The sequence below is a fragment of the Mizuhopecten yessoensis genome, unplaced genomic scaffold, assembly GCF_002113885.1.
Source record: "Mizuhopecten yessoensis strain PY_sf001 unplaced genomic scaffold, ASM211388v2 scaffold716319, whole genome shotgun sequence".
In the NCBI taxonomy this organism is placed as follows: Eukaryota; Metazoa; Mollusca; class Bivalvia; order Pectinida; family Pectinidae; genus Mizuhopecten; species Mizuhopecten yessoensis.
The window spans coordinates 595,246-616,735 of NW_018480057.1; the positions used below are offsets into that span (position 1 = coordinate 595,246).

The following is a 21,490-nucleotide window of genomic DNA, read 5'->3' on the forward strand; positions in this document are numbered from 1 at the left end:
AATGAATATGAAGGTAGGATATATAACGGAGTGTAAAATGAAGGTAGGATATTTACCTGATGGTGAATATTGCGATATGATAGTAACCTGAGTAATTTTATCTAAGTATCAAAGTCTTGCTATAAACGTTTTGTTACTGTATTCTGTGGTTGAGATCTATGTCGTTTACCTCACAATGAGTTATATTCTCATTTCATTATGTAATATAGAGTAATCGTTCCACGTTCATTTTGAGGTTTTATGATTGACTTTGAAGTTTTGTTATTTCCAAGAAATTTGGTTAGCTTAAGGCTTTATTTGCGTTATTTCATATCTCATTGTGCTTCATAAGAGTTACCTTAGGAAAGGCTTAAAGTTTTCCCCAACTTATAACTATTTCATGAATTTGTAATTATTATGTATGTAATTGAAACTATTGCATATGTTCTCCGCCATTGTACAAGATATTTGTAAATATTGATCAATATGTATATTTCTGTACGCCTATATGCAATGTGCATTTGGTAATACATTTCATTGAATTGAACATGAGAGTGGTAGAGAAGGTATGATATTTACCTGAAGGTGAATACGAAGTGTTAAAGGGTGGATTACTCTGTACGACGTTGAAAGCACTGCTACCCTGGTTATGGACGTTGGACGTAGAATAACCTGACTGAGAAATACTAGTATAGCACGAAGGATTGAAGAAAGATTCGGCTCCAAAATCAGCATCTCCAAACGGCGGATATCCGGCGTCGAGGTCCTTGCCGACGGTATAGGGTGAGTGTGTGATATGTGACCGGAAGGCACTGGACGCGTAGGAGTTGTTATATCCTCCGAGACCGTAGTTAGGGGCTCCTGTGTAATCCGGAAGTTGACCTGTAACAAGGAAGGGTTTACTTATATAGAGTCACGCGATTACATTTTTTTTTTTAATAATGACCTATAACATATCGAGTTTTTTGAGGTAGCAACCTTTTCATCCATTCTTTTATCTATGTTCTATATGTAAGTAGATAAAAAGTCATATCAATACATCAATTCAGTTGATTAAGAAATATTTTTCTCCGTTTTCTAGGTTTCATTTGCTATGTAGTCATAATGATGATTTGGCATAGCCCTATTTTATATTAATTACTGTATCTGTTCTTTAAACATTAGATATGTAATGGCAGTTGATGGCGGTTCATTGTAAACGTAATTTAACATACGGTGTGATACAATGGTTTGTGCCTTCAATGAATACGAGTTTAAACATCAGCATTTCTTGTAAGATCTATTAATTATGAAGTGTTGTTTTGGCTTGAGTAATGAACTGCTACGATATACCAATTTATACATAAGCAACGATAACAAAAGTACTCGTTATGAAGTTGGCTAATTTAAATAGTTTAAGGGAGACAATTATATATACTAACCTAGGTAATTAAAGGGAGATAACTATATATACTAACCTAGGTATGGATATCCTGGTCCCATTAATGACTGGTTACTATTGCTATAGGGAAGGTTCGAGTTGATGACAGTGTTCCTAATGGGGTTGACGACAATGGGTGATATAGGTGGTGTAGAATGAGGCGTATGTTGTCCCAGCAAATTGTTATTTCCGGGTACAGCCTGAAAAAAGAAAAGTTTTGAAACAAAACTACAACATTTTCCCCCGGTATTCGATCGAACCAATACTCATTTGCCCAGCCGATTTTTTTCGTTCAATTCACATCCCTTTTATAAACTAGGTACAGTCGTACTTAAGCAAATCTTTTTCAATTCCTTTTTGTGCCACCAGCAACGTCCATGTAATAATATTATTGACCTGCATCGGGTGAAAACCTCCTGTAGGTAAATCGTTATTAAAGACATATTGTATCATGTAAATTAAAAATGATATTTATGTTTTACAAACATCGTCAAGTTTATACTACATTGCAACCTTCGTTTACCTTCCTTATGAATATCCACTGAGTTGTCAATCCGAAAACAGAAATATAGTATGTACCAGAATATTTTCTAAGCAATAGTATTATGCACGCTTACAATATAGTCTTCCGTCACATGTTAACATTATCATTTATATATTTATTCCATTTCACGTCCATCATACAGAGTAGCATAGATAGTTAGGAGGAATAGCGGTACTCAAAAGCAAATTTGCGAAAAACAAAGTCTATACAATTGTTTCAATACCCTGATCAAAGGTCTGGCGCATGTTGCGCCCTCTGTCGGGAGTCAAACCCGTTACTGCAAAGGTTTCAAACGCTGTCTAATGCTCTAAATCTCAAGACCTACTGGGGATGTTTGACTACATTAAAAATTACCTGTGTCATGGCGGTGAGAGAATTAAGATGGTGATTGGACATCATCGCCTGACCGTCCTTCTCGTGATTAAGACCCATGTAGAGCCCGTTTCCATTAAATTGAGGATCCAGGAAGTGTTCTCGCTTCACGTTATTCATGTTACTTCTCGGGGTCATGTCCCGTCTCGTGGCTAGGAAGCACGTGCTTGGCTGAGTGGACAGATTGGGCCGAAGACCTGTATCATCTACAAAACACACAAGTTTCGTCATTAGTATTTTATTTAGTATAAACAAGGTTCGCCGATGTTTTCACTACATTGTAACTTCTTAAATCTAGACATTCAGAACATCCTGGCACAATGGTGTTTTAAACGGACAATCCCAATTTTCCAGATTAATTTGATTCCAGTTTAGATCTTTTCGGGACAGAGAAAAAAAACTGTCATCAAAATCCCACAATTGCAACCAAGGATAAGTTAAAAATAAAGTTTACTACAAATATATGTGTTTGGCGATTTTTCAATAGAAGTGTCATCTTGTACCAACAAAGTCTATTAATATAACCCATACATTAGTGACATTGTGTACCTGGCAAATCGGTGGCATCACTACGTACCTGTCTTCATGTGTTTCTCTAGTAAAGACTGTATTTCAGTATCCTTTTCCAAAGCTAGCTGGGTCTCCACGGCCATCAGTACATACTCGTCCAACAGCATCCGAATCAGGTGAAATGACCCTAAAATCAGGAAGGCCACTGTTGTCATGTTGTACATACTTTTCTGTTACTGACCCAGTACTAATTTTACTGGTTTTTAGTTCTGTATTGTATTTCTAACAGATGTAAATACTTATTAACATAGAACTTTGAATCAAGAACTCACCAAAACACGTAGCGTTGTTCAAGGTAAGGTTGTGCATGATTCTTGCTCCAAAAAAGGACCACTTCAATAGGAACGACGACGCTCGCTTTTTAAAGGATCTGCCATTTTGTTTACTGGGCTGTTATCGGAGGGAAAAAAATCAGGTTTACGGTTAATTCAATATGTACATCCCCAATCATTTAACAACACATTTGGTTCCATAATGCAATACTACACGATGTTGATAGATCAGTTACCTATTCATATCTTATTGCTTATGTAACCTAACTTTTAAACGATTATCTACTGGTTGGATGTGAAATAAATGTGGTATGTTTTTATTTTTATTTTCTAGTTATTGTTTCTACATTATTCAAAACATGAGATTTATTCAGAATTTATATAGATCAAATGGAAACTCTAGATGTGTTGCTAAAGAATGCAATAGTGTGTGTTTGCAAGAATTAAAAATTAACTTTCTGTAAAAAAAACCCACCTATGTACTTGTAGAAAGTCGGCAAATTACAATCAATAAAATCAATATTTAGTAAAAGCACTAATTGCATGATAAATACATATTTAATGCAGTGAATTAAAAATATTCATTGTTACTTATTGACTATCTCTGCAATCATACTCCCGTGATAGCTACATTAAATAAATACAACATTTGTCCATGAAACGATTTGACATGTAGACATTTTATTAACCCTATATCAATAATGTCATTGAATTGTACGCATGAAGATGCCTTTTGATTTTTTAATTGTTTTGTGTACCTGGTGATTTTATATATTTATTGAACTGTGAGTACTGACCTTAATGACCCTTAGTTCCACCACTCCGTCCAGCCACTCCGTACACGCCTCTACTGTCGCCTGTTTACGTAATAATTCCTTGAACTCTCTTAGAACTGTAATTAAAAAAGGCCCATCCATTAAACATGGATTTCTTTTTACAAAAATGTTAATTTGAATAATTGTTTGAATTTTTACAGAAAAAAAATCGTAACAGACTTCACTGAAGACTCACGAACTGGTAAGAGTTTTGAGCGTTTCTTACCCCACAATGTAAAGCATACACCAAACCACTCGATACCAACAATTATGTTTCTATAAGAATGCATATATATAACCTTAAGTTTAATTAAAACTAATTCTGACCAACACTGCATGCATTCCAAACCTTATGAGCACGCGGATTTGTGTAAAATAAAGTCTCGCGAGAAATAAAATTCTCAAACGAGAAACTTACATTCTGCGTTAAGTTCTGTATCGATATCTCCGTCGCTGCTTGTATTTAGCGCATGCGTGCCGATGCTATTGAGGTCTATCCGGTCTACATCAGCAATCATTTGGTTGACAACCTGGGCGTCGTATAGCACTGGGCGGGCTGTCTGTTTTTGTAAAGTTAATTTTGATGACTGGCATGTAGTGGGTAATTGGTAAATGGTTAGATTTGAAAGAAAATCAGAAGGATAACCATTAATACGTGTTTGTAAAATATAAGACAGGTGCATATATCCCGTGAGATATAGATTCCATATACACCAATATATACTTCTATTAAACATGGCATACAATCAAATAACACTAATCTAGTAATTCGTCGTAAGAAATATTACAAAGTGTAATACACAAGTGGCAAACATTAAAAAGATAACCTAAATAAGAATTGCACTACGCAACCGGAACAGGAAGTATGCAGTAAGTAAACGAACCGGAAGATATCTTCATACTGCGAACTTAGGATAAAAAATAAGTATGTTTTTGTCAGTAAATATCTATTTACCTGAGCGAGGTGAAGAAATGATATTTGTCTTTTCATGGATTGGGCGAACCGCCTTGCAACCGGAAGTTTGCTTTCGGATAAAAGATCAGGGAGGTTCTCTAATGACGTGGTTACCCAATTCTCCCAATGTTTAGCAAAGTTCCTTAGATCACATAGTAATCTGTAAAGATAATACATCCGGTTAGGTGATTAGGAATGGCACAATTACCTACAGTCGTAAAATCATGCAATAAGACCGCTATAAATATCACACAATAGGATCCATTTTTGTTTTCGGCATAAAAAAGTTCTAGGAATTCACAGTTAGAACTTACGCACATATATATATGTATAAAGTAAAAAACGTTTTCGTTATTATATATCTAGATTGCTTACCTTGTCTCTTGAACATACATTAAAAAACATTTTACTTTGTAACTTTTACTTGGTTATATGATTAACCAGTTTTAAAACACACGTTAATCTTTGCAAATACTCACGTTTCTGGCATTTCTTGCATTGTAGCTGGGATCAGGACTTCAGTTAACACCTGAGAAAATACAAATTCAATTCTTTAAATCGAAATGAACACATATTTTATTTCAATAGCACATACATGTCACATTAATATCGCATGCGTGCCTTCTTTTAAAATAACTAACCCAAGAACGATAAACGTTTTTAAACATTTCTATTAACAAAACTGAAATGCAAAGGAGAATAGCAGCATTTATTTGTTTCTATTCTTTTCAACTTATTCTTATTTGTATTTTGGTATACCAATGTTTCATTTTAATTCAACAAAAATATTTATTTCATAATTAGTTATTCACTTAATCAATGCTTTATTTCACACTTCGAGTCACTCGTGTGTATCACGAACGATAATTATCATAAAGACACTATAAACAATTTGACACACACAATGAGTAATGCTTCGTGGGTACGGTACCTTGTAAAGTATATTGTCACAGACGGCAATTATATCAATAATCACAGGATTTTCCACCAAAGGGAGTAAGTGTTCAGGCAAGCCTTGCCAAAAATGAAGCAGGAAATTTTGAATCTGGAAGAAATATTGCAAATATTATTGGCAGGAATTTGTTTTATCTTACGGAACTAAATTATTATTCAGTATATGATTACTAATTGAGCGATTAATTTTAAGTTTACCATACGCAAAAACAGGGAAAACGCTGAATGGTAGAAATGGGTAAGTATACCATAAGAATAAAAAAATGAGGTTAGAAAAGACGAACGGCGACAGAATAAAAATGCTTTATGAAAATGTATATTATTTTACCTATAATAGGGAAAGACGTCTGCAGTGATAGTTTGTATATCTATAGTTTGCCTGAACAGATTGTGCTAAAAATATATATCTTGAATATGAATATAAGTATTGAGCTTTTGGTAACAGTTAAGTGAAATGTGAGGTGAAAGTTTCCGTGTCTTGTGCACATCATATTGATATCCTCGATATGGTTGATAGTTTAAATAAATTGAAGAATATAAGAAGGTATTGACTACGATTTCCTCAACAGCGAGTTATGTATTGCATCATGCTTTCATACACAATTAACTTATATGCATGTACTTAGTTATGCCATTTTACCCAATACCCAATATAGATCACAGACATTAAAAATAACGTCTTTCTATCAAATTCAATGTCATTCACCTGAGTATAAGTTCTATGTATATGTCAGTACATATATTACCTAAGGTACCACACTTAGGGCATAATCGCATTACCTTGTAAGCCAATTACGCATTAAGTATAAACTAATAACAGTATATGAGTAAACGGTGCAACAGGATGATAATGCGTTTATAAGATAAGGTAAGGAACACTCAGGGGATTAGAAGTCGGTGGTAATGGCGGTCTGAAGGCGTACAGGTTTGTGTAATCTTTATTACAATATGCATTTCCTCCTATCAGTATGGATCATAGAAAGGAAAGTTGAAGACAAAAACAAATAGGAAAGGATTGACATAAAATTAACCAATAAATACCCTAATTTGAAAAGGACATTCGAAGATTGTTGGTGAGAAAGTGTGAATTCAAACATTTATATTCGACAAAGAGAGAGAAAAGTGTCAAACTGTAAGAGGTTAACCTCAATAACTGAACCTAGAGCATTATATCAATAATTTACCGTATTTCTCTTAAGTAATAGTTCTTATAGCACAGACCAAACATACAAAATGTCCATCACGATATAACGCCATGCTATCTTCCCCTGTTAGATTGGTTAACATGGGACTGGCATGTCTATGAAAAAATGTCCCAGACCACCTATGTTCACGATGTCATTTGCCATATTGCACTTGTAAAACGCTTAATAACTCTGGCATATTATGTACCGTTGTCTGTTGTCCTAACTTTTGTACAACCTCTAACAGATAACTGCTGCCCTTGTGTCATACACACTGCTGAATTCAACACCCCGAAATCTGCGACGGTGTGATTTGTTAATTTCATGTAAAAGGAAGGCGACAAAGAGCAAATACCACAACATGAAAAAGGAGATCTCTGGACGTGACAAAAACAGGGGATTGTGCAGTACAATTATCCGATAGTGTGAAGCAGGGCTTTCACGTCAATGCTTCAAGTTGAGTCTCCAATACTGAGTGACTCATCCGTGGGGAAGATTAACTGTGTCTCTCGCTTATCCAGACCCCATGCGGTGATGCAAATCTACTGAAGTCTGTTTGTGTAGGATTACCGACCTGACAGATTCTTATTGAGTATGATAGCTCGTAAATTCATTTTTTCTTTTTCTATATATCGACTTGATTCTCCTTGTTATTGAATATTCCCTCTAACTTTGATAAATCAGTCTGCCGCCATATGGTCTCCTTACAGTAAACACAATGTCGCTCACAACTGGCAACAATAATCTAAAACATTCAGATTAATTTACCAAGCAGTGATTTATATACTTAAACCCATCCTATTTATTTGCTTGTTTCTGAATTATCATTACAGTTATGCAATAGGATTGTCTACTTGTTATCCAACGTCACATCCCATTCGACCTCCTACGTACAATTTATGCAGATATTAGGCTTTACTTCCCTGACTGAGACTCAGTAACTCAAGTCTCTCCTTGTTTGAACTGTCCACACAAATAAAACAGTATCAAATCGAATTTAAAGAGGACACTGGCTGGGTTCTTCCTGATAAATGACTCAAAATTAAAACGTAATTAATAAAACTAGCCAAGGGAAATTTAAACATGAAAACAATAAGCCCGGTAACATAAAGATATGACCAAACAAGACCAATATATATCAAAATATAAAGTTAAGGGATATGTTTGTCTAATAGTATAAGGCAAAGTAGACATTAGGTCTCTTATAATGCTCATATAACACTGAAGTATTACTATTTCAGGTTCAGTACAATCAATAATTTGATAAATATATAGAGTTTGGTATTATATGGCGTTTGCTATATAATGCTATATTGAACAAACATCTTATCCATCTATTACGATTCAGCTCATATACCACAAATATTAATTATTTTTGCGAATGCATTTCAAACAGAATGCCTTGTAATTTCTTTGTGGGCATATCATTACAGGAAACATATATAAGATACACAGAATATAATACAGGTATTAGAAACGTTTCTAAAAATAAATATAACAAATCAGTTTTTGATACAAAGCATACATTAAACTAATAATAATTATTCGATAAAAAAGGATAGGTTATATCTCCAAATACATTTCCTCTTAAGACATTCGCAAAATATTAAGAGTGCATTTTCCCCATAGAAAGAGTAATAATTACATAAAATACCAACCGACTGTGCGACCAGGAATTTATATAGAGTGACTTGAGATTTGACAATTTGGGAAAACTCGAGATAAGCATGTCCCCAGCTAGTTTAAAGTAATCTTTGACACGGTGAATATGAATAAATTCCTTTGACGGATTAATGTTAAGAACACAAATCAATTAATTAACGAAACCTGATATATATTTTACTTTTAGCTTTATAAATGAATGGATACATATCAGAAGAAAGCATTTTTTGACAACACGCAGGTAGTCCAAAATTTTAATTATAATGCTTATTTTCAAAGGGAAATACCTGTTTTAATATCATATGCAGACTATATAAAACAATTTTTACACCAAACACAAATTGCTTATTCTTATTTGTTATAATCAAGTCTACCAAATAAATTATAATATGCATTTAACAAAAGAATATTCTCGCTAGAAATATACAGGTTCTATACAAGCTAGATTATGATTTCACGTATGCCAGCACATAGTTCCAAGAGAAAAAGGATACCACGGGAACGAACACGTCTCAAGCGTCTCGTTGATATTGATGTCAGATCAGCAGGCCTTATCAAACACAATATTTTAAACCACAATGTATATTCTTACATAGAACAGTTACATCATGGCGATCTGAATAGTTCAGATTAAGAACCTGGTTGGTTAGAACAACCAGGGAACATGAGTTATGCTGGGCATATCTGAATTAAACATGAAATAATTGTATGCTATTGTGCAGTATAAACAGCGAAATAATAATATCGACAAAATAGTTTGAAAAAAGCTAGTTACATAATGATTCATGATATGTCACTTTAAACAGATATGTCAATTGCCTTAAATTATTCTCAAACAACAGAAAACACTGAAACTGTATTTCAAGTTCAGCTTAAGTAATTTAAAAATATTAACAAGTTGAAAAATATGTTGAAGAAGCAGATTTGCTTTCGAAGGATTGCTTATTCACGGTTAGTTATATTTTAATTGGTATAATAATAAACAAATATCTCTTTGAGAAAACTCGACTGGTCTCCATCGTAGTCCATAGAACCATATCATTTCTTATATATGTTGTTATTAATATTGTTGTTATCACTACATGACAGTGTATGAATTATACATAGAAGTGTTTGTGTGTGTACATCTTGTTGACACTAGAGGTTTTACAGAGTTTACAAACGATTATTATCATAATCATTATACAGACAGTGGTGTATAAGCATGCTTTTCAACTAATTTTCAAACAAATTTAATATGCAACACATGCAAAGAACTCGTCAGTGTCTTCTTTGGTCCATATAAACCACACTAGACGTAACTCGTGAACAGTCTTTATCGGTATACAAGAAAGCCCGTATGTTTGTGCTGTTTTCGGGGCACTAATCCCCCGTAATAGGTAGTTGATACCTTGTCAATGTAAGTCTACGTATGACACTGTCCTCAGAGATAACCTTTCGAGAGACATCAAACGGCAGAGGAACATCGGGGTTAATGCAAGTGTAAAGGGATGCAGCTCCGTGGTAGGAGTCGCATTTACTGTGACAAACAACGGACTTAATACAACTAACTTAATCCCCCATTAATATCACACTCAAAAGAAGTTCGAACATAGATATCAGGTACAACTTGTTTCAATCTCTGTGATGTTCCTCTTCTCCTTAAATTGAAAAGTGTGTTTAATATTGACATTTATGCCCATAAGAACAACAAACGAGATAAATAATATCACTTTTGTCGATTCATGATGATACATAATACTCTATACTGTCGACTGAACTGCTAGTCCTCATGGTTGGTCGTACTCATTTTAGCTGGAATTTATTATGGCACGGTTTAAATGAACTGCTAGTTAAGAATACCTTACCTAGTTATAAAGGGTTGCATAAGTATCTTTCCTCATTTGATATTTACAAAAAAATAATTAAAAAAATGGGAAATGTTTAAGACATGAATTTCCGACCTTTTGACCGTTTCTACCACTGATAAGTCTTAGATGGACAAGTTGGCAATTTCATTTGCAGTAAACGTGTTTAATTTGTATGCCTTTCTGCATTGATTTACTAAACATTAAATGTGTGTTTCTTTACTTCGTATTTCTAGTGTGTATTGAAAAAACACCGACTTATATGATTAACTAAATGTAAACATAAATTATTTAAACGCATTTAAACAGGACAAGCTTAACGACGTTCTTACGTACAATTTCATTTCAAGGTAGTTTTTCTGATATCTCACCAAAACTTAAATCAAATAATGATGAAATGTTAACACCGAGGAACACAGTTTAACGACAGTTTGTATGATGTTTGTTACTGAACGTGAGGCTTCGTTTTGTGGATTTCTTTTAATCTAGCCATGTTGCATACAATGATAAAGGAAGGGGAAAATAATGAAGTTGTAACCTTGTTCACAAGGTGTTGACCTAACCGAACTGGACCAAATTGCTCATTGCATCATAAGTTTCACAAAACAAAGTTCATGGCAAATATTTTCGGAATATAAAAGTTACCATTGGACATATTTTGATAAGGCCATCACACCTGATTTCATATATACATAAAGTCAACACAATTGTACTGATTGGGGATTTGATTTTAAAAGAAAATTTCATTTAATCGACATGTAAAGCTGACAATACACTGAGCAAGCGGTTCATGAACTGTTTGTAAGTTTACCTCTTCAAAGTTGGCATTAATGGCCGTGTCAAGAATGCATTGACAATGGGTCTTGTACATCATCACGAACGTCTCTACCTGGAATGACAAGGGAGGTAATTAGTCAGGTACCACCCCTAAACCCGTGTCCGGGACTGATAAACAGCTTCCTAATATCGAGTCTGATAAGACTAATGTATACCCTGGGAAGATAGAGCGACACATTAGGGAGATAGGACTTAAATTTACGCGGATTTAACTTTCTTGTCTATTCTTTTGTTTAATGTCAATGGACGTAAAACCAGGACCCAGTTCCCGGGTGGGGGCACATTTTGTATCTTAATTGTCTTATTTCTGAGTTATTTATGTTATCAGTTCTGACAATCATCTTTTATATATGTCATACAAATTGCTACGATATCATATTAGTCAATGTTTGTTTATATATAAGCATACATTTCGAAGAAGATACATTTGATAAATTTCAATTTAATTATGGTATATGAATCTTGATTAACAAGCGGAACAATACCGTATAGATTTATTGATTTGAAAGTTGTAGCTGCAGATGAAAAATTAAGAAACCCTGAAAACAAAATATACCGCAGTGTCAATACAGAAGGACAACCCAAAACTGATTGAGACGGGCTCAATGTATGAGTCATTTTTGTCCAAAACACAGTCTAACTCATGTTTCAAAACCATAAAATACAGGTGATACCGGAAGGGCCAGAAAGGGAGGGCTTAATGCTGGTTCTAAGGCTAACATGTAAGCCTCACAATACAGACCGAAGTAAATAAATCACCGTCGGATTTATATAATAGTATACTGTGAAAGAAATAAATCCGTCAAAAGTCAGGTGCATCTGGCAATTACGTATAGCCATAGGTCTGTATTGTGTATACAACTTAGGAATATTTGCACCTTGTAACAGAGGGCGAGTACTGTCGACAGGACAGTACGGTATTCAGGACTGTTTCAAAGCTTACGTTATCTAGCCTCACGTTCAATACGGCAGTCAATAGACACAGTAGTGAGGCCAGTATATTTAGTGGAACTGACATACGGTGAAGCTAGAGAAATTACCTTCATGATAAATTCTGAAATGATACATTTTTCCTTTTACAAGTTGTAAGGCTGGACCCACAGTGTAAACATTGCGGTGTTTGAACAGGACTAAATATTGTTAGAAGCATTTCACCAGAAGAATAAGAGTGGATTTGTAGGCAATTAATAATGCGGCCGTGAGCGCGGGGTTTATCAGTGTTTCAATAAACAGTTAAGGAAATTCAATAAAATGTATCAGCTCCAAGAGGATACTCAACACAGAGCTGTATATAAATTTACCTTGGGTTCGAAATCAACTCTCAAGGCATGTACTAGTTTAATAAAGATTCCAATTATTATGGAATTAATATTCGCGATGCTGTTATCAAGGCAGTCATTTGCCAAACCCTTAACAATTTATTTTGTTGCCGAAGCGTTTATGTGACGTACACGTGCGCACAAATGTAATTAAGCAAATCTCGTAAATCAAAGGTGCACCATCCATCATTAGGTCAGCATTTCAGTAACATTACCAAGTGAACCGTTAAGACGGATTTCAAATACAAACATATCTAAGATAAATCCATCATGTATAACTTATAATACCGGTTTTGCAAAATCATTATCCATGATTTATCTATTAGAAATTAATAACAGCTGGTTTGGGTGAGGACTTTAAAATTTAAACAGTGAGGTACCCGTGTAACAAAACAGCTTCATTTTGAGTAATGTCGAAAAATGTCAGTGAAGTTTGATAACAAAAGTGTTTATTAGAAAAAAAATATTTATGAATATATATGTAAAGAAAAATGAAAATACATTACCTTTTCCCGCGGGACTGAAAGAGGAAGAATAAGATATTGCGCATTGGGAAATTCGGGCAGCAGTGTTCCCGTCTTCGAACTTAATGTATATTTCCGTGTGAAACCTCCCTGAAAGACACAAGAAAGATATAACTTAGTGATTTCAGAAATAAGGAGATAACTATCTGATATGCACAAAAGTTATAGTAAGCATACCAAATAGAAATTTATCTTAAATACACTGTCTTTTTATGCTATTCTGACAAAAATTTACAAATCCAACAAATTCTTAAAAACACAAGGAAAAAATAAGAAACCAATTTGACAAAACAAATAAAAACCACATTTGGTATAAGATGTGAAAAGACGAAAATCTTCATTAATAACGAATGCGGTACCAAAATTCCAGAATTCCGAAATGAATGTTATTATATTTGATGGTTGACAGTTTCAGCGGAAATAATTTCTTAAAGCATAAAAAATTCGTCATTAAAAATAATTTTAAAAACAACAACAAAACATCGGAGGTGTAAACATATTAACTGCTATCAAAAGTATCACTTTCAAAACACATTAATAAAAATAAATATATTTTGATAGAAATTAAAGGAATACAATTACAATACATTTTGTTGTGCTGGGATTTAAGTAAACTCTTATAATAACCCTATTAAAATACCAACATTAGTGAGGCCTGCTCCATTTGAAGTGGTACATTTTAGCGTTGGGGTTGTAGTTGCGTTATGGTATCTTGTACATCACCACTTGTGTTTGTTGTAAGAGTTTGTTTGCCTATCGATAGTGCTGTGATATATATGTAGTTAGTATGATATGATAACCTCTTGGGCCCGTAAATGATGCGATACGACGATGTTAGATGCTTGATACAGCTTTATTAGGTCTATTTGCGATTCGCGGTTAAAGACGGGCGTGCCTCGGTTGGTGGCGACAGCGGAGGGATTTAAGTTATAGTGAAATTGATAGTTGGATAATGTTTGAATGTTGTGATAAATTATAAAATAAACAAAGTAGATGTGAAGTCAGTAAAATGGATAAAGAGAAAGTATTTGTAAATAGAAATCATAACAAATAAATTCGAGATAGTTCCGGCTTTTATCTTCCTTACGAATAAACATACGAATCAGTAACCAGTCTCTCCTTATCAATTAGGGAGGTGTACCTGTGTAGATATATATCTTATTGACAGAAAGGTCACATCATGTCTCAAAACGACGATTTATATAATGCACTTTAATCTTTTATAATAGACTTCTGATAGAATATTCCATGCTTTTATTACAAGCATTTCTATTTTATTGTTTATTGTTGATAAAAATATTCAATATCTAAATGCATCACGATGAAAAAAAGTGTGATGGTGTCTTGTAAAGGATATTGGGGATGGTTTGTAAGTGACAACTGAATATATCCTTATGTATTTTCTAAAATTAACAATAAAACAGGATCAAATTTCGACTTATTATCTTTATTATAAGGTACGATATATAATTAACACTATATTTTCTTTTTATTACCAAATTCAAAATTAGTTCAATTACGACAAAGATTCGCGAAAGTACAGTTTAGTATCACTAGGCACGATAGCTTAAAAGGAAAGTAAATAGAAATTTTCGTATAACGCAATTTAATTATGTAATGAATATGTAAATGAATCTGATACAAATGTTCTGCAGTAGGGTAAATAACTACTGTTTTTCTATAGTTGAGAATTGAAAATCTCGGGATTCATTTAGTGTTTGTTAAATGGTAACCTATAAAATTTCAAAGAATTGATCAACATTTTTAATAAAAAAAAAAATTGTCCAGACAAACGTAACGTCCTCCTAGAAAATTATGGAAATTAATCACAATATTTCTTTTTCCACCACAAAAACTGTTGTGCATCGAATACTTTTGGTCCTGAAACAAACGATAACTTCCAGGTAGCTGTCGCCGGCTTGAGGTGATAAGGCAACATCATAAAGAATGCTCTGACTCAATACCATGGTGATACCTCTTGAGTATTAGTATGTTAACAGTGCAATAGGAATACATTCCTTAACCAAGAACATCTACCTAAATATATTATATTCGCCGGAGGATAGGGATAGGGTGTATAAATGTCACGAGAAAAGCACGGATTTTAGACGATTAAATTTGGTGACAGATTTTAGCCGGAGTTTGCTTCTAAATGATCCAACGTCTACAGAAATAAGGTAGCTAAAAGGAGTTTTGACTTTGATGCGGTTTTCGCCTAAAGTGGGCTTTTGAAGATTAGAGATAACACATTGAGTCTGTGATTGGTGTGACGATGAAATTCCGTATCGGTCATCCCTCTACCCCACACAACAGCTACCAGCCACAAGGACGTTAAGTCAACCCATGATTAATGTATTAACTGTATTATTATACCCTAGGCAATGTACTGTAGAAACAACGTCAATAAATTACGGCAGTATTTTGTGGTGGAATTGGATATTGTTTTTTTATTTTTATATTTCATTAAAAAATCATGTATTTCTTATTCATACACCACGTAGGAGTAATTAATCAAGTGTTTACTTATCCAGGCCGGAAATAATGAATGTAACCATTTTATTCACTCCACATAGACTGAAAAAATACATTACGAAAGTGAAACTCAAAAAAAATGAAGAAAGAAACGGTTTCTTACCTCGTTTTTAAGTTTGCATCCAGAAAATCTGTAAAAAATATAAGACAAGATTAGCCATTTTAACAGTAGGTATTATAAAACAATATTTAAAAACTTGCCACGCAGTGAGCTTAAAACATCACCAGGTTCCACGGTAGAAGTTAATAAACGATCGGGGGAAATTGAAAATAACACTAAATAGAAGCAATGGCTAGAGAATGCCAACAAGATGATCCATAGTGTAGCAATGGCTAGAAAATGCCAATAAGATGATCCATAGTGTAGCAATGGCTAAAAATACCAATAAGATGATCCATAGTGTAGCAATGGCTAGAAAATGCCAATAAGATGTTCCCTAGTGAAGCAATGGCTAGATAATGCCAACAAGATGATCCCTAGTGTAGCAATGGCTAGAGAATTCCAACAAGACGATCCCAAGTAAAGCAATAGTTAGAGAATGCCAACAAGATGATCCCAAGTGTAGCAATGGCTAGAGAATCCCAACAAGATGATCCCAAGTGTAGCAATGGCTAAAGAATGCCAACAAGATGATCCCAAGTTTAGCAATGGCTTGAGAATTCCAACAAGATGATCCCTAGTGAAGCAATGGCTAGATAATGCCAACAAGATGATCCCAAGTGTAGCAATGGCTAGAGAATCCCAACAAGATGATCCCAAGTGTAGCAATGGCTAAAGAATGCCAACAAGATGATCCCAAGTTTAGCAATGGCTAGACAATGCCAACAAGATGATCCCTAGTGAAGCAATGGCTAAAGAATGCCAACAAGATGATCCCAAGTTTAGCAATGGCTTGAGAATTCCAACAAGATGATCCCTAGTGTAGCAATGGCTAGAGAATTCCAACAAGACGATCCCAAGTAAAGCAATAGTTAGAGAAAGCCAACAAGATGATCCCAAGTGTAGCAATGGCTAAAGAATGCCAACAAGATGATCCCAAGTTTAGCAATGGCTTGAGAATTCCAACAAGATGATCCCTAGTGAAGCAATGGCTAGAGAATGCCAACAAGGTGATCCCAAGTGTAGCAATGGCTAGAGAATGCCAACAGGATGATCCCTAGTGAAGCAATGGCTAGAGAATGCCAACAAGATGATTCCAAGTGTAGCAATGGCTAGAGAATACCAACAAGATGATCCCTGGTAAAGCAATGGCTAGAGAATGCCAACAAGATGATCCCTGGTAAAGCAATGGCTAGAGAATGCCAACAAGATGATCCCTAGTGAAGCAATGGCTAGAGAATGCCAACAAGATGATCCCAAGTGTAGCAATGGCTAGAGAATGCCAACAAGATGATCCCAAGGAAAGCAATGGTTAGAGAATGCCAACAAGATGATCCCTATTGAAGCAATGACTGCAGCAGACGTATTAACGGTTTGTGACGTCCGCCACTTTGAGACAAACTGTGAGGCCAAAATGTACTCAAAAATAGTTAATCTGATTCAAATTAAACAAACATGATTTTAATTCGTTTAATAAGCAAAAATTGGGGCTTTCAAAACATTCAACAATTTCATTTCTTATTTTTACTTTTATATATATTTTCAAAAGTTTGTACCAAGATTGCCACCTAGTTAATCCGCCAAAACCTCAATATATACATTATCACAGTTTTTACTTCACTCAAACAAGCGAAGACAATGATATTAGGTACATGCACAATATATATTGTCTTGCATCTTAAGTAAAACAAATGTCAATTTCGTATCATCATAAGTAATAATTTCCCAACTGGATTTGCTTTGACATCAGGCAGATGTGCACTGACTGTTCCCAGAGTGTTGGAACATTGCTGCCGGAAAGACCGGAATTTGGATCACAATGAAAACATTTGCGCTCCTGATAACACCGGAATACGGGGACTTAGCCGGGATATTAAAGTGTGGTTGGTCAGAGCATAACAAAGATAATATAATTACATATACACGTGTACAGATAAGAGAATACAAAGAAATTTAATATAGCGCTTATTTGTTTATCCAACTGAATATCTCTTTGCGGCATCAAAGTGAACAGGCAGAAATTGAACATGTTGTATTTATTACTATACTCTTAATAAAATACATACGATTTGTTTTAAACAATTGGCTTAAACTAGAAGTTTTATATACAATAAAGGTAACAAAAAAATGATTTAGTATATAATAAGAAAACATTTCATGTATGCCATATATAGAAATGCGCAAAGAAAGTATTTGTATAAATTAAGAATGACAAAACAGATTCATACAGTAGTTTTTAAGCGAAATGATAAGTTTCTTATTTGTCCAGAATTGGCATTATTGCGTGACTGGCTTTCCTGCCAAATTAACAGTAATAGTTCCATGAAAAGAAAAATATTTCCATTTTAGATTGACGTAACAGCCGCCGATGTGAAATGTTACCCTGAAGACTATTCCATACAATGTCAATTTCAACAGGGTAAATTGGAACTCAGATCTTTTTGAAAATTTCTTTAGATGCAAAAATGGTAATAGTTTCATTCTTTATTTTGCGGTGCGGATATCCGGAAATAAGAAAATTATAAAACGAAGTATTCACAAAATCTGAGCGATTACCTATTGATAACTAAATAAAACGTGATATAACCAAGGGAATTATTTTCAGATAAAGAAACAATCCTTTTGTTTGTTAAGGAATAATCCGACACACTGTATTCAAACTTCTGTATGGTTTATACGATACGTTTCAAAATCCACAAGGCGTCTATTTTTACATTGCCAACTAATACTATTAACCAAAACACAAGAAACACAAAATTGGCGTCACCATATAATGTCTAAAAACTTATTAATGTTCAAAAAAAAAATAAAAAAATCCTTAAATAATTCTCTTATTAACTTTGACTCACATCTGTTTTTTGAGGTTTATTTGGATGGCATTATTAAGTTCTTACATTGAAATTAGTTATGTAGAGTGTAATATTCTTAAGCATTGAACTGTTTTTGTATGGTATCTGTTGTCTGACTCTTATGTTCTTTTTTAACTTATAATTTATATTTAAAACTAAAAATTCCCGCCTTTTCGACAGTCCACACAATCTCGTTCAATAATTTGAACAGCGTATTGTCGCGTGCTGATTGGCAAACAAAATGGTACTTTGAAATGTTAACAAACACTTCATTTTTATTCCACAATTCAGTATCAATACAATTGCGTTTGATATGTCTATAGGGTGATTTAAGTCTATCAAAAGAAATCTGAGCTGAAGTTTCCCCCGGAACAAATTTCGCGCATGGATTAATACAGTGAACACCTTGAATCCGACCTTGACCTCCACGAAGGAGTTATTTTTGGAAGTTAATTCGAAAGTTTCTCTTTGCTCAGAAGCATCCAGACGTGAATACATTTGTTGATTGTATGGGAATCTGACTACAGTCGGTAAATTATATAACAGACTCGTTATTTGACATGTCGTGATCAGAAACTGAGGAAACCGTGGCTGCGAGACGCGTGAAACTGATATCGTTTCAAGTGAGTGATCTTGCGACGGAGCACAGGGGTTCGTTACAAATGTCTGAAATGTTTATGTGTGCTGTGACTCATATCAGTAGGTCTGTAGAATATGTGTAGTTCAGACATTTGTATCGAACCCCTGTTGATCAGTGCAGTGTAACAGACGATATTTCTGATAAATTGCATGAGTGTTAAAATTGTGTCCTTTGTCGGCATTGATGATTTCAACCGATGTGCATTTTGTACGATATTGCAGACCTTGGTCTTGTTTTTGTTGTAATAAAAGTATTTTTTATTTACTTTTTTCTTTCGCACATAAATTTACAATGACATTGTCAAGTCTCACAACGCCAAGCGATATTTCAGCAGCCGTCACGTTTATTTACATTGGATATTGTAGTTCCGGTCAGTGTTGTATTAATACGCTAAGAATTGTGTCTCGTGCTGCATGGTAATTAAAGTCCCATCAACGACACAGTATTTTCGTTCAATTTCAAACTTTTGAGATGATCATAACATTCAAATTTATATAGAATATATTCAGGAATATAACTACCTTATCAGGTAATAATGAGAAAAAATATACCAAATACGACAGTGATAGGGTTCTTCCTTTTTTGTGTTTTGAACATATAGTTTTGTGGATATGTTTTACTACGGCAACACATACGTCATATAATTACGGTTGTTAAGGAAACAATAGCAACGAAATAGACAAAAGGAAAGATAAGATACTCTTAGCATCACAATTGGAGGCAGATACATATTTGAGAGCTACAATACATTATGAAAATGATGATATATAACGGTTCTCCTGATGTAAGTGAAGCAGTAAAAATCATGGATTCAAAAAAAGTAGATTTTATTTTTGACAAGTTTATATTTGACAAATAATTAAGTGTGAAGGCTAAGCGGTGCTTGTGCTAGATTTGGGCATGTTTATAACTTTTATTACGAGCCTTCCATTGTATGCTCTCCCCCACTTGATGTAAAACGCATTTTATAAGATGGCTATTAACAATTTCCATGGGGGTAAATTGATATTTTATAATATTGAAATAAAACAATGATATGCATGATAGCTCATATAATTGAAGATTTGTAATAAACGACATTGAGAGGACTGGTTATAAAGGTATCAGCTCCACTTATAAACGTGTACGAGTGCAGTATAAGCTATATAAATCTGTGAAAATACACAGTGCATCATAATAATTCCTTTCTGACATAAATCATCGCCATTACGTTACCCTAAATCCTGACATGTCATGACGCTCACGACACAAGTTACACAATATATTGGATTCTTAAGAAATAAAACGTGACTAATAGCAAATATCGTCATTCCAAATTAAGTAAAAACCACCACCACGAGGTGATGTCCTTTGAAACTGAAAAAGCCCTTACTTTCGAACTAATACTGAAATATACAGTTACTTCTGAAGATTTACAACTGCCATTTCTGAATTGCTCAAAGTGTTGAAAATAACGACTTCAAGAGATCATCAGCGCCTATCGTGGCACAATGTACACTTTTTAGGAGGGAAATTTACATCACTGCACCATATACCTGTCTACAGAAGACCGTTCGCACCTAAGTTTTGCTGTTACATAACTGTGGAGGTCACAAGGTCCTCCGTAAATTTACACAAGTATGAAGAGTAAAACCAAGGTGTGTTAAGTATCTAGCTTATACATTGGACTCTCTTAAATTGGTGTGAATAGACAAGGCAACATTTGTTATGAGTGGAGAGTATACATCTAGACAGGGTTTTGTAGCATGATCTTACCTACGGATTACATATTATATAAATGAATGCTGTAAAATATCGCGCTTGTAACAAATTTGTCATCATAATCTTCATGTAAGTGAACATGGAAAGTGTGAAAGGGGAAGATTAACGTACAATGCTACCATGTACCTTTTGTTATCGAATGATACCATAGATCTCCAGGGGGTGGGATGGGGATTGTTAGTGTTGTAATTCATCAAAATATTTATGAGGAAAAATATGGTTTACAATGGACATTTATATATACTCTGCCTTGTGGGCAAAAATCAAGCAAAGGCTTTCATATTCTTTTAGTAATAAAGCTACCGAATACGTATCCAAACGGTATTAGGTCGTTTACTTATGTGACTAATACTC

At 34.3% G+C, this 21,490-nt stretch overlaps 1 protein-coding gene across 1 annotated transcript in view; it reads right to left on the reverse strand.

Moving 5' to 3' along the window:
- Positions 1-21,490, reverse strand: part of LOC110443013 (DNA-binding protein RFX6-like) — a 60,164-nt gene that overhangs the window by 4,868 nt on the left and 33,806 nt on the right. The window contains exons 6-18 of the mRNA XM_021486952.1: positions 15,890-15,917; positions 13,237-13,344; positions 11,386-11,463; positions 5,859-5,972; positions 5,407-5,456; positions 4,928-5,087; positions 4,391-4,532; positions 3,955-4,049; positions 3,158-3,275; positions 2,893-3,012; positions 2,298-2,521; positions 1,437-1,599; positions 559-861 (exon numbers count right to left, since the gene is read on the reverse strand). Coding sequence (XP_021342627.1) covers positions 559-861; positions 1,437-1,599; positions 2,298-2,521; positions 2,893-3,012; positions 3,158-3,275; positions 3,955-4,049; positions 4,391-4,532; positions 4,928-5,087; positions 5,407-5,456; positions 5,859-5,972; positions 11,386-11,463; positions 13,237-13,344; positions 15,890-15,917 — 1,703 coding nt within the window. The remainder of the gene's footprint in view (positions 1-558; positions 862-1,436; positions 1,600-2,297; positions 2,522-2,892; positions 3,013-3,157; positions 3,276-3,954; positions 4,050-4,390; positions 4,533-4,927; positions 5,088-5,406; positions 5,457-5,858; positions 5,973-11,385; positions 11,464-13,236; positions 13,345-15,889; positions 15,918-21,490) is intronic.